The 12110-nt window shown below is 50.4% G+C and overlaps 1 protein-coding gene across 1 annotated transcript; it reads left to right on the forward strand.

Annotated features, from left to right (window-relative positions):
- The first annotated feature begins 7132 nt into the window (after nt 1-7132).
- Nucleotides 7133-8245, forward strand: LOC115031481 (C3a anaphylatoxin chemotactic receptor-like). The gene has a single exon (XM_029479030.2). The coding sequence runs from the start codon at nt 7133-7135 to the stop codon at nt 8243-8245; it is 1113 nt and encodes a 370-aa protein (XP_029334890.1).
- Nucleotides 8246-12110: the final 3865 nt, after the last annotated feature.

The raw sequence follows: 12110 nt of genomic DNA on the forward strand, positions 1-12110 counted from the left end.
TTTGCTGGGGCAAACAGGTGAAGGAATGTTTACTGAGGCAGACACAGGAGAAAGGATGTTCTGCTAAAGCAAGCACGTGAAAGGACAGATGATGAAGGATTCTTTGCTAACGACACACATGTATTGGTCCACTTTACAATGCATAGTTGAGCTCCATTTGTTGGGACTCTGTAGAGAGAACCACGCCAAAAACTTCTGATGTATGTTAGTGACTTCTTGCTGCTTCTGTGGACTCGGGCCAGTTGGCAGAGTGATGTCACTGAGACAGACTCATGTGCCGGTCCATCCTGCTGACTCGAGCGGAGGCGGAGGCCTGGCTGACTCTGCTCCGTCGTGCCACTGCTGCTGATTCATGTTTGCTATCCTGGCTCTACTGAGCTGGACTGCTGGTGTTCCTGTGAAGTTTTTTTTGTGAGTGGACAGAGCTGCCACTGCTGACCTGTGAACAAAACTGCCGGTTCTCTGATAACACAGATGGGATTTGCTCCAATGAACCCTTTCTAAGCAGGTCCGCTTCCCTGTATGCATTCTTTCCCACTACCTCTGGAGGGTGGTGGGCTAGAAGGGAGGTTAAAGCATTTAGGAACCATCACTAAAGATAGATGTTGAAAAAAATTCAAGTTACATATGACTCCTTGGTCAGATGCTCGGTCGCCTTAAATCTCAGGTCCCAGGCAGACATCTGTATGCATGCAAGCTGCTGGAATGAGCATCCTTGTCACTGATGAGGATATTTAGCTCAGAGTGATTAAGCCACTTACTGAAGGTCACACAGCAAAGAGAAATGGGGTCAGGGCTCCATGGGTGTGACTTGATTAATACATTGAATTAAATACATAGGCACCTGTCAGGTAAATGGGTGGACAAGTGGGGGAGCAATATCTTAGGGGTGGTTCTAATCTTTAAGAGGGAGGGCCTAACAACTAGAAGAGCTGCTAATATCTTAGGAAGGGGTCAATACTCCCAGAGAGGGGCTGATTTACCACCCAAAGGGCTTAGCTTTATGGAGGGCCTGTCACAGTATTGGAAAGCCTGTGTCTTTATTCTTCACTCTTTACTTTTTCAGCAAGCACTAACCTAGCTAGCACACAATAGGTACACATGTGCCCTCCCTCTGGATCGAAGCTCCAGGAGCTTACAGCACACAGGCGCACACAGAGTAGAAGCCAGCTCCTTACCGAGGGAGGCTTCACTCTTAATCACTACCTGTGAGTGTCTCCAGGAAGGCAGCAGGGGAGGCAGAGCCCCCAATCTGGCCTGGTTTTATCTTCCCAGCAGTAGGAGACAGTCTGTCACCCATGTTGGGAAATAGCTGTCATGAGCTCTTCGCCCCCTGACATCTCCCCGCCCAGCGCAGAACCCGCCCTGAAAACAGGTGCGGGCCTACGGCTGCTCCTGGAGCGCCTGCATTTTCTCATCCTGTGGCTGTACAAAAAGGCTGGCAGACCCACTGCCCGTGCAAAATTCGAAATCAAGACCCAGGGACCCTGCAGCAAGTTGTCCTCCAGCACCAGGCATGAATTCTGGTTCTTATTCTTGTTTACGTGGGAAAAAGAGTTGGCAAGAGGGTGTGCCGACTCCTGGTCCCACCCATTTATAAGGGTGACTGAGGCCGTGTCCCACTGTGAGTCGGGAGCGCAGCAGCTACAGGGGTGAAGATGCAGGCTTTGAAAATGGGGCCTCTGGCTAGGGCAGGCCTGTGGGTCCATCTACCTAAAGGCAGGAGGAGTCTGAGTTCAAGGCCATCCTGGGAAACTTTTTGATGTTTTAAAAACAAAACCCAGCTGGGGGCGCAGCTTACTGATGGAGCCCCTGCCCACAACCCCCCAGCGAGGGGTTGGAGGTGTGGCTCAGCAATACAATAAGCTGATAGTGTGACAATGCTCTCTATTCCACATCCAGTGCACTACTAAAAAGAATGAAAGAAAAGAGCGAGAAAGGAGAAAAGGGAAGAAACCAGCTTCCTGTGGCCTCCTGTGTGCAGGTGGGACGTCGGTAGCCAGACGGTGGGCACAAAGTTCAGGACCAAGGAGGCCTCTGAGAAGCGTCAGGCAGGATTTGTTTCAGAGCTCTCTGGGTGCTTGTTGTTATGCCCAAGTTGCAGGGATCCAAAGACCACTGAGGAGCCAATTCCAATGTAAAGCACACAAAGGTCTTTATTACAAGCTCTAGAGCAAGGTCTCCCACCACCCCCTTTGCAGCGGGTCAGAAGGCCCCGAGTCTAGGGATTTAGAGGTTTTATCATGGTTACAGCAAACTTGAGGAATTTCCATACGGGCCAGCAAGTTAATATTTTAAAAGCTGTATTTCTGACCTAGTCTGCAGGAACTGAACACGAGAGCAGAACCACCCGACAGGATGGTCAGGTTATCTATTCTCCGAAGGATGTCTTAGGCTATCTCCATGTACCTTGGTCCTACTACTGTTGCTAAGAGGGGTAGGTTGCCAAAGAATGTTAGGGGTGTCATAGGATGCTTGCCCAGGCGCGAGTTTCTTCCTGGAACTGGAGCTTAGCCCCTGGTCTTGCACAAAATGGAGTTTCTTAAATAATGGAGTTGGGGGCTTTACAATGTGAGGTATGTGAGCAGGAGAGAATGGGTGTGTGTGTGTATGTGTGTGCAAAAAAGATCCCTCTAGGGCCCATGTGTGGGTAAGCAGAAGCCAAGACGAGGCAGGGCAAAGGGAGCAACCTTAGGACGGAGAGCCCGAGAAGGAGCTTGGAGCAGAGGTGAAGGGCAGAAAGAACAGAGAATTGTAGGGTGCTTGGTTAGCGTGCGGAGCTGATTGCAGGCTCAATTCCGCACCCCCTTCTCCTTCTTTGTCCCCCTCCCCCACTTTCCACAGCAACCCCAAGACAAAGCCTGGGTAAATCTCCTACCCACTTCCTCTTTCCCAACGCCAAGGCCCAGCCCTCCACAGCCTGGCCACGCCCTCCAGACCCTCTCAGGGTTCGAAGACATACAGGCGGGCAAAACACTCAAACATAAAACCAAAACCGATTTTTTTTGTTTTTTTTTAAGATTTATTTATTCATTATATGTAAGTACACTGTAGCTGTCTTCAGACACTCCAGAAGAGGGCACCAGATCTCGTTACGGATGGTTGTGAGCCACCATGTGGTTGCTGGGATTTGAACTCTGGACCTTTGGAAGAGCAGTCGGGTGCTCTTACCCACTGAGCCATCTCACCAGCCCCAAAACCGAATTTTTAAACTTAAAAATTACATTCATTTATTTACTTGGGGGGTGTAAAAGCTTGTGGTGTTTGACCACCATCTTGCTATCCATCCCCCTCCAATTTTAAAGACAGAGTCTTGGTTACCTCAAGCTAGCCTCAAAGTTGCTGTGTAGGTGAGGGTGGCCTTGAACTTCTGATCCTCCTGTCCCTACCTCCCAAGTTCTGGGTTTTCAGGCCTGTGGGACTATGCCCTGGGACCCAGGGCTTCTTGCTAGCTAGGCCAGTGCTCCAGCAAGTGCGCTCACCCAGCCCTCTTACGAATTTAAACGTGCCTGTTATCCCTCCTCTTAGAGAGTATGTGTGTTAAAGACTGGCCTCAAACCCAGGATCCTCTTGGCCCCAAACACAGGGTCCTCCCTGCTGAGTTTGCAGGCAGTGGCTGCTTCTGGTTTAAATGGGTTTTACTAGGTTTTGGAGGGGAGTCGTCCCTTCCTTGCCTGTACCTCAGGGCTCACACCCTGGCTCTCTTTTCTCACCTTCCACTAAAGTTGTCCTTCTGCCTCCCACTTCATGTGGTCACAGGGGCCATTAGGTCTGCCCTAACAACCTGAGTTTCTCTTAGCCACATGAGGACCTGTCAGTATCGCTGTTCCCACCTGATTTCAGAGTTTCCCTCTGCACCCCAGGAATCAGGGTGCACACATCCTGAAGCCTCTAGCCCCCCAAAACCAGCCCTGCTCTGTAATCCTGTGCGTCCTCAGTCACACTCTTCATTCATTCATGGGTTGCCACAGTTCAACCAACACCAACCACGTGCCAGGGAGTTGCCCCAGATACCGCACAGACAAACCCCTTGTCTTTGTTTCTGTGATGAAATTCTGAAAGGAGAAAGGGTTTGTCTTGATTCCTGGGGCTTATTACTATAGTAGTAGGGAAACTGAGGCAGCAGGTGATAGAGGCAGCCGGTGGATCCAGTCAAGAAACAGGAGACAAACAAAATACTGGTGCTCAGCTCAGCTTCTCAACGGCTTGCTGCCCATAGTTAAGATGGCTGCCCACAGTCTGGAGGGCTGCCCATAGTTAAGATGGCTCTTCCCACCTCAAAAGAATCAAGCCAGTCTCCCACAGGTATGCGTGAACTCATCTCCCTGGTGATTCTAGATCCTGTTGACAATTCATATCCCTCCTTTTATTGTGTGTGTGTGAAAGTGTTTCAAGGGTATGGGTGATGCAGGCAGGCAACGGTAATCATAAATATCAGGAAGCCAGGAGGTGGCTTAGTGAGTAAAGGGGCTCACAGCCCACCCTGACAGCCTGAACCCAGGGACAAACATGGTAGAAGGAGAGAACTACTGACTACTGAAAATTGTCTAAATTGTCTAACCTCTGTACACACACACACACACACACACACGTACATTCACATATATGTACACAAAATAATGTGATGTTTTTTAATGCCAGAAAGGGGTTTCAGTGAAGGGCTGAGAGGAGTGTCCACCTCTTCTGAGGTGGCATTGAATGGGAAACCTTGAGGGCTTGAGTTGGCCAGACTTGTAAAGAGGGTCTCTTAGATGTGTATATTGGGCTAGAACCCAGACAGCGAAAGGAGGTGGGGTGTGTGATTCAGTGAGCTGCAGAGATTCCCTACCCAGTGCTTCTCTGCCCCCGGGGTCCTGACTGGCTTTGGTGAAGAGCCCCGGTTCGAATCTTCCTCATCTCTGAGGAACAGATTCTTTAGACTCCAGAGTGTGACTTCCACCATGCGAGCCTATGCTGAAGCTTCCTGCTGGGCTGGGCTGAGAGACTTGAAGATGCTTGGCCCAGTGAGTTGGAGGTATGGCCTTGTTGGAGGAAGTGTGTCACTGTGGGGGTGGGCTTTGAGACCCTCCTTCTAGCTGCCTGGAAGAAAGTCTGTTCCTGCTTGCCTTCGGACCAAGATGTGGAACTCTCAGCTCCACCTCCCGTGTCATGCCTGCCTGCCATGCTTCCTGCCATGATGAAAATGGACTGAACCTCAGAACCTGTAAGCCAGCCCCAGTTAAATGTTGTCCTTATAAGAGTTGCCTTGGTCATGGTGTCTGTTCACAGCAATGGAAACCCTAACTAAGACAGAGACAATGGGGAACCAGATATGAATCGATTATTAAAGAATTCCAGGCAATTTGGGACATGAGTAGGGCACAGAGCTTTATAGCATCTGGGGAGAGGCAGAGCTGGAGAGGCAGCTCAATGGTTAAGAACAGTTGCTGCTCCAGGAGAGATTCTGAGTTCAGTTCCCAGCACCCAGGTAAGGCAGCTCACCACCACCTTGATTCCAGCTCCAGGGGATTAAGATGCCCTCCTACACACACCCATACACACACACACACACACACACACACACACACACACACACACACAGAGGGGGGGGTGGTTAGGTGAAGAGGAATATTGGAATATTCTGTCTGTAAAAGTCAGAGAGGGCTTTTCAGGAAGGGACACAAATTGGGAACTGTGTGAGTAGGAGTCGTCAGGGTGGAGGTAGAAGTTTGCCCATTGAGTGATTCATCTGCATTTTTTGTTTCAATCTTAGTTTTTGAGACAAGGTCTCATGTGGTCCATGTGTTATTAAGACTGAAGCATGTAAGGCTGGAGAGATGGGTCAGAAGTTAAGACCTGGGCCTCTCAGAGGACCCAGGTTCAGTTCCAAGTCCCAACATGGTGGCTTACACCCTTCTGTAACTCTAGTTCCAGGGGATCTGCCACATTTTTCTGGTTTCCAAGGCATTGCACACACATGATGCATAGACAGGCCAAACACACGTATGCATAAAAGATAAACCTTTATAAAACTGTGGCCCTGCACAAAGTAGATACATAGTCCCTTACCCGAGGTATGGCTGGAACTCATTCTTAGGATTCTGCATTCAAGGATGTGACACTCTCCCAGCCTGATGAAATAAGTGATAGTCAGAAAAGGGTTCCTCAAGAAGGTGGCACCCAATGAGGTTTTGAAGGGTGAATAGGAGTATGGTATCTACAGTAATGAGATGAAGCCAGACGCACCAGAATGATGAAATATCAGGAACATGTTTGTGTGTGTGTGTGTGCGCGCGCGCGTGTGTGTGTCTTATTCTAGGAAGTACAGTCCAGAAAGAAGGGAAGTGGTGGTCAGGAGGCTGATGAGGTGGGTGGAGTCAGAATGTACAGAGCAGGGGGGCCCTGGCCCTACCTGGGGGACCCATATAAACAAGCCATTCCTTCCATTCCCAGAGGGACCTGAGGCCCAGACTTGGTCTTCTGGCTGGTCCTCTTGTTTCCAGCCAGGTCTGACTCTCTCCTCTGTGTGCAAGCTTACCACACTTTAAACTTTGTGTCCTCAAGAGAACACCAGGCCACTAGCTGCTGCCTGGGCACCCCAGAGACACCCGACACCCACTTACAGGTGAGCTTAGGGCCCAACGGGATGAGGGAGGTGGTGGGAGGACCTGAATTTAAATCCTGAGCTGATACCTAAGAGGGTCCAAGTCCTGAGTCCCCCTCCTGGCCTTAGTGGGGCTTTTCATCTAGACTGGCTGGGCCTTGGGCCTTGAGCTTGAAGAGTCTGTGTTCTCCAGAATGGAGGGAGGTGGTAGGGATGAGGAGGACCTGGAGAGTGAGGGTCTGACAAGAGAGGCCAGGGAGCCAAGAATGAACCATAGAAGGTGTAGGACGGGGAGGATACGGGAGTCAGCCCAGGAGTATATGAGCACAGACTGAGGGGTCGTTGGGGAGGAGGGTGCGGACTGAGCTCAGTCAGGGGGATAGAGATAGAGGCATGATTTGTCAAGATGAGAGACTGGTGGGAGGTTACAGGAGCAAAGGAAGAGAGCAGGGCCATTGCTGAGGTACAGCTCTCAGAGGTCAGTGGAGCAGGGGTATGTGTGTGCTCTAACGTGAAGGCTTTGCTGATCTATCCGTCTCTAGACAGCCCATGGAGGACCCTGTGGAGATGGAGCAGCCAGCACCCCTGGGGAGTCAGTACCTGCCCTGGGCAGTTCTTTCTCTCCTCTACTCTCTGATGGCAATTATCTCCTACCTTCTGGACATGACCAGCTACAGCCTGCTTGTCCAGGCTGGAGGATCCCTCCTTCCTGCCCCTCTGTCTGCAGCCTGGTTTGGCCACCAACTCATAGCTGACATCATATTCCTGGGACTCCTCCCGCTCAGCCTCACCTGGATTCGCACCTGCTGGCCCCTGGGCCTCGCCTTCTGCCACCTGGACCCATGTCTGGCCTTCTTGACCTTCTGTGCCAGTGGCCGGCTGCTGATTCATGTGACCGCCGACTGCTGTACCTCCTTGCTCCAGCCATCCTGGGCACTGGGTCATCGTAAAGTTCGCCAAGTGTTTGTCTGGGCTGGTGGGTGCTGGATCCTTCTGCTGGACCTGGCTGGGAGAGCCCTGGGAACATTAAGGGACCGAACTGGTCACAGTGACCCTTTCAACGGGACAATGACCCTGGAATCCCCCAGGCACAACCGGGACCCCTGGGCCTGGAACCCCACCCTGGATCAGTTAGTGTTTGGGTTTGGGGTGCCACTGGGAGTACTAAGGGTCTTCCACAGCCTCGTGCGGGAGCAGCTGCAGCTAGCCAGGGTCTCTGTGAGGCCTCCGCTGCTGGGCCTGCCAGGGGCCACTACAGTCATGCTGTTCGTCTGTTGGTTTCCCTTCCACCTTGTGCTGCTGCTGAGGTTCCTGGGTATGTGGGGGTCCAGACTACAGCTGGAGGAAGTATGGGTACTGCTGAGACCACTGGGGCTCGCTCTGCTGGGCTCAACTAGCGTCTTCCATCCACTGCTGTATGTGTGTGGGGATGTGGAAAACCGGAGAAGGCTGGGCCAGGCCTTGTGGTTCCCTGGAAGGGGAGGAGAGGAGGAGGCAGAAGAACCCCAGGCACTGGAGATGGAGGCTGAGAGGCTCTGCGGCAGCCTGAGGGAGCAGGGCACAGTGTTGGGTGTGGGGTTCCTGTCTTCGGAAAATGTGGGGTGGGCTGAAATGAAGGCACAGGTGATGGAAAGTGAGGTGGGGAAGGAGAGAGAGGTTTAGAAAAGAGGGACAGAGACACGGGGGCGGGGGTAGGGAAGGGAGTGGGTGTATAGAGCACCCAGATAGAGCATCTGGTCCCATGGGTTTGGAGTCACACAGAATGTGGCAGACAGAGGTCCTGACAGGGAACAGGGGGTGACAGACAGCAGAATTACAGGGTAGAGACAGAAACCAGGAGGCTCCATTGAGGTATGTAAATAGAACTGGAGTGATGGAAGAATGGGGAGAGAGGGGCAGGCAGACCAGGAGATGACAGAGCAGGTGACAGGGAGCAGGGGTAGAGAGTCCCTGTCACCAGCCACCCTGCTGGCCCAGGGCTGAGCAGTTTCTGAGCCCTGATGCTGGATGGTCAGTCCCAGGAGATATTCATAAACCTGGATGCTTGCCCCACTAGGTAGTTCAGAGACACATCTGCCAGATTTGGTAATCTGGGGGACTGATTTCTGGCTAGGTGTCAACTACTTTCTGGTATTTTGAAATTCCCAAGTGCCTTCTAATTACACCTCCCCTTTGGGGCTGGAACCCAAGGCTTTGAGCTTATCAGGGCAGAGTCTTACCACGGAGCCACATCCCAGCCCCTCAGCCCCTCACTGGGGAATTCTAAAATGTGCTCTCCTCTCATGCCCCCTCTCCATCCCAAAGGTGAACTCCACGGTCTCTGAGTGGAGACTCCTCCCCCCAGCCCCCTTTTTAGACAAGGGCTCATCCTGTAGCCCAGGCTACAAACACACGGGTGATCCTTCTGCCTCAGGGCCCCTTCCTGTAGGACAACCAGCCTGTACCACTATCATCACACCTGGCAGCCCCGAGCCTGTGACAGCCACATGAAGCAGGATAGAAAGGGGGAATTATTAAGTGGATGTGCATGGAAGGGGAAAGGAACCTTTGCCATAGTGTCTGGCTGAGTCACCAGTTGAAGGTTAAGAGTTGGGCTGGAGAGATGGTTAAGAGCACTAACTGCTCTTCTGAAGGTCCTGAGTTCAAATCCCAGCAACCACATGGTGGCTCACAACCATCCGTAATGAGATTGGATGCCCTCGTCTAGAGAGCCTGAAGACAGTTACAGTGTACTTACCTATAATAAATAAATATTTTTTTTAAAAAAAGGAAAATTAAGAGTTGCAGTACAAACAGGATCTGTGGGCCAGCCTGATAGTTCAGTGGTTAGACACTTACCACCAAGCCTGAAAACCTGCATTCGATACCCAGGACCACACAGGGGAAGGAGAAAACTGACTCCTGCAACTTTGTATCCTTTGACCTCCACATGTGCTGTAGCACCCATGTGTTAGCTTCTTCCCATCAAACAACAACAAAACAAAACAAAACAAACAAAAAAAACTTTTTGTTCTGGTTTCCTTAAAAAAAAAAAAAAAAAAAAAAAAAGCCTTCTACACCAAGCTGTCTTCAATACGAAGGTTAAAATAGCAGTGAGCCTTGCAGAAGTCGGAAGCGTTTATGATCACGCTCCTCTCAAAGCTCTAAACTGCAAACTTTAAGGAACTTAGAAAACAATTTTCTGTTTCTGGGGATCTCATAAACGAAAGTGTAGCCTTTGTGTGCAAGGCGAAGCGTCCCCAGCCCCGCTGTGGACTACGGCTTCCACTGGAGAAATGTAGTCTTTTCTCATGAACCCTGGAAAATACCTGGTGCTGCTTTACCAAGAAAAAGGAAAAATCAGCTCCACTGAATAAAGTCAGAAACCTAATTTAAATAAATCAAAGTGAGCCAGGCTCACTTGAGGGTGGGAACGGTGCTGTCCTGAGAAACCCGCACCCTGGCACCTAGGTGCCCTGGAGAGTACAACCCTCCCCCGAGCCTTTCTCTATGTCAGAATCCTTTCTTGGGTCTTGAGAGATGGCTCAGAAGTTAAGAGTACTGGCTGTTCTTCCATAGGAGTTCAGCGACTAGCACCCAGGTGGCAGCTAACATGCAACTTAGCTCCAGGGAGGTCTGATGCCCTCTTCTCGATCTATGGGCAAGGCACTCATGTGCCCCCACCCCACCCCCACACACAGTTGAAAATAATCTATTTTTTTTTTTTTTGGTACCTTTTCCTGATCGGTCTGAGTTGGTGAGACTGCAGATCTGCACGTGACGTAACCTGTGTGTGATGTCAGAGGGCAACCTGAGGATGTTGATCCCCACTGTCTTAGTCGGGGTTTCTATTCCTGCACAAAACATCATGACCAAGAAGCAAATTGGGGAGGAAAGGGTTTATTCAGCTTACATGTTGTTGTTCATCACCAAAGGAAGTCAGGACTGGAACTCAAGCAGGTCAGGAAGCAGGAGCTGATACAGAGGCCATGGAGGGATGTTCTTTACTGGCTTGATTCCCCTGGCTTGCTCAGCCTGCTCTCTTATAGAACCAAGACTACCAGCCCAGAGATGGTCCCATCCACAATGGGCCCTCCCCCCTTGATCACTAATTGAAAAAAATGCCCCACAGCTGTATCTCATGGAGGCACTTCCTCAACTGAAGCTCCTTTCTCTGTGATAACTCCAGCTGTGTCCAGTTGACACAAAACCGTCCAGTACATGCACCTTCTACCTTGAGATAGGGTGTTGTGGTGGTTTGAAGAAGAATGGCCTCCATAGGCTCATTTATTTAAATGCTAAGTCACCAGGGAGTGTCATTATTTGAGGATGAGATAGAGTAGGTGGCATGGCCTTGTTGGAGATGTGTCACTTGGAGTGGGCTTTGAGGTTTCAAAGGCCCACATCAGGCCCAGCATCTCCATGCTTGAGTATCTAAGCTCTCAACTATTTCTCCAGCATCTTGTCTGCTTGTGTGTCACCTCACTCCCCACAATGATGAACATGGACTAATCCTAAGAAGCTGTAAGCAAGCCCCCAATTAAATCTTTCATCCTATGAGAGGCCCTGGTCGTGGTGACTTGTCGTAGCAATGGGATAGTAACTCAGGTGTCTTTGTTTTGCTTGCCACTGTGTGTAGCAGAGTAGCTGTCCTTTGCGTTTCCAAGGGGTCTCCTGTGTGTACCTTCCATCTTGGAACAGAGGTGCTAGGATCACAGCCTCATGCTTCCGAGCCTGGCTTCCTGTGGGTTTTGGAATGTCAGATTCGGGGCCTCATTTTACCCAGCAAGTACTTTTAACTCCTGAGCCACATCCTCATCACCCAAAATAATTTTTGAGATCTACTTAAGTTTTTTTTCTGTGCCTGTGCGCTGCAGGGGTGCAGTGCCCACGGAGGCACCAGAACCCCTGAAACAGAAGGTTTTGAGCTGTGGTGTGTTGCTAGGGATCCATCCCAGTCCTTTGGAAAAGCAGCCAGTGCCCTTAACCACTAGCCGTCTTTCCAGCCCTAAAACTGTTTCTTAATTCTAACTCTGCTTCACACTGGCTGGGTGCTTAAGAGTCCTCACTGCCTTTGCAGAGGACCTGAGTTTCGAGTTTCCGAGCACCCATGTCTGGTGGTTTGCAGCTGCCTAGTACTCTCTAGTTCCAGGGAATCTAAACCCTCTTCTGGGTTCCATGAAAACACACACACACACGTACATTCACACATACACACGTATATTCAACACATACACATGTACATTCACACATTCACACACACATGTACATTTACACATTCACACACACACACACACACACACACCACATACATGCAATTTAAAAGTAAAATAAGATCAAGGGGTGGTGGTTCACCCTTTTATTCTAGAAGGACAGGCAGATGTCTGCGACTTCAAGACCACTCTGGTCTTATATAGTGAGTTCCAGCTAACCTGACTCAGAAATAAGTCGATTAACTAAATTATAATCTTTAAAGGACATACTATAATCCTGGCACATAACAAGTATTTACTAGCCGGGTAGTGGTGGCACACGCCTTTAATCCCAG

The sequence above is a fragment of the Mus caroli genome, unplaced genomic scaffold (assembly GCF_978045245.1).
Source record: "Mus caroli unplaced genomic scaffold, Mus_caroli_1 scaffold_8, whole genome shotgun sequence".
NCBI classification, from domain to species: Eukaryota; Metazoa; Chordata; class Mammalia; order Rodentia; family Muridae; genus Mus; species Mus caroli.

Excerpts from the sequence above, each read along its gene's own strand:
- LOC115031481 (XM_029479030.2), top strand. The coding sequence starts at position 7,133 with ATGGAGGACCCTGTGGAGATGGAGCAGCCAGCACCCCTGGGGAGTCAG.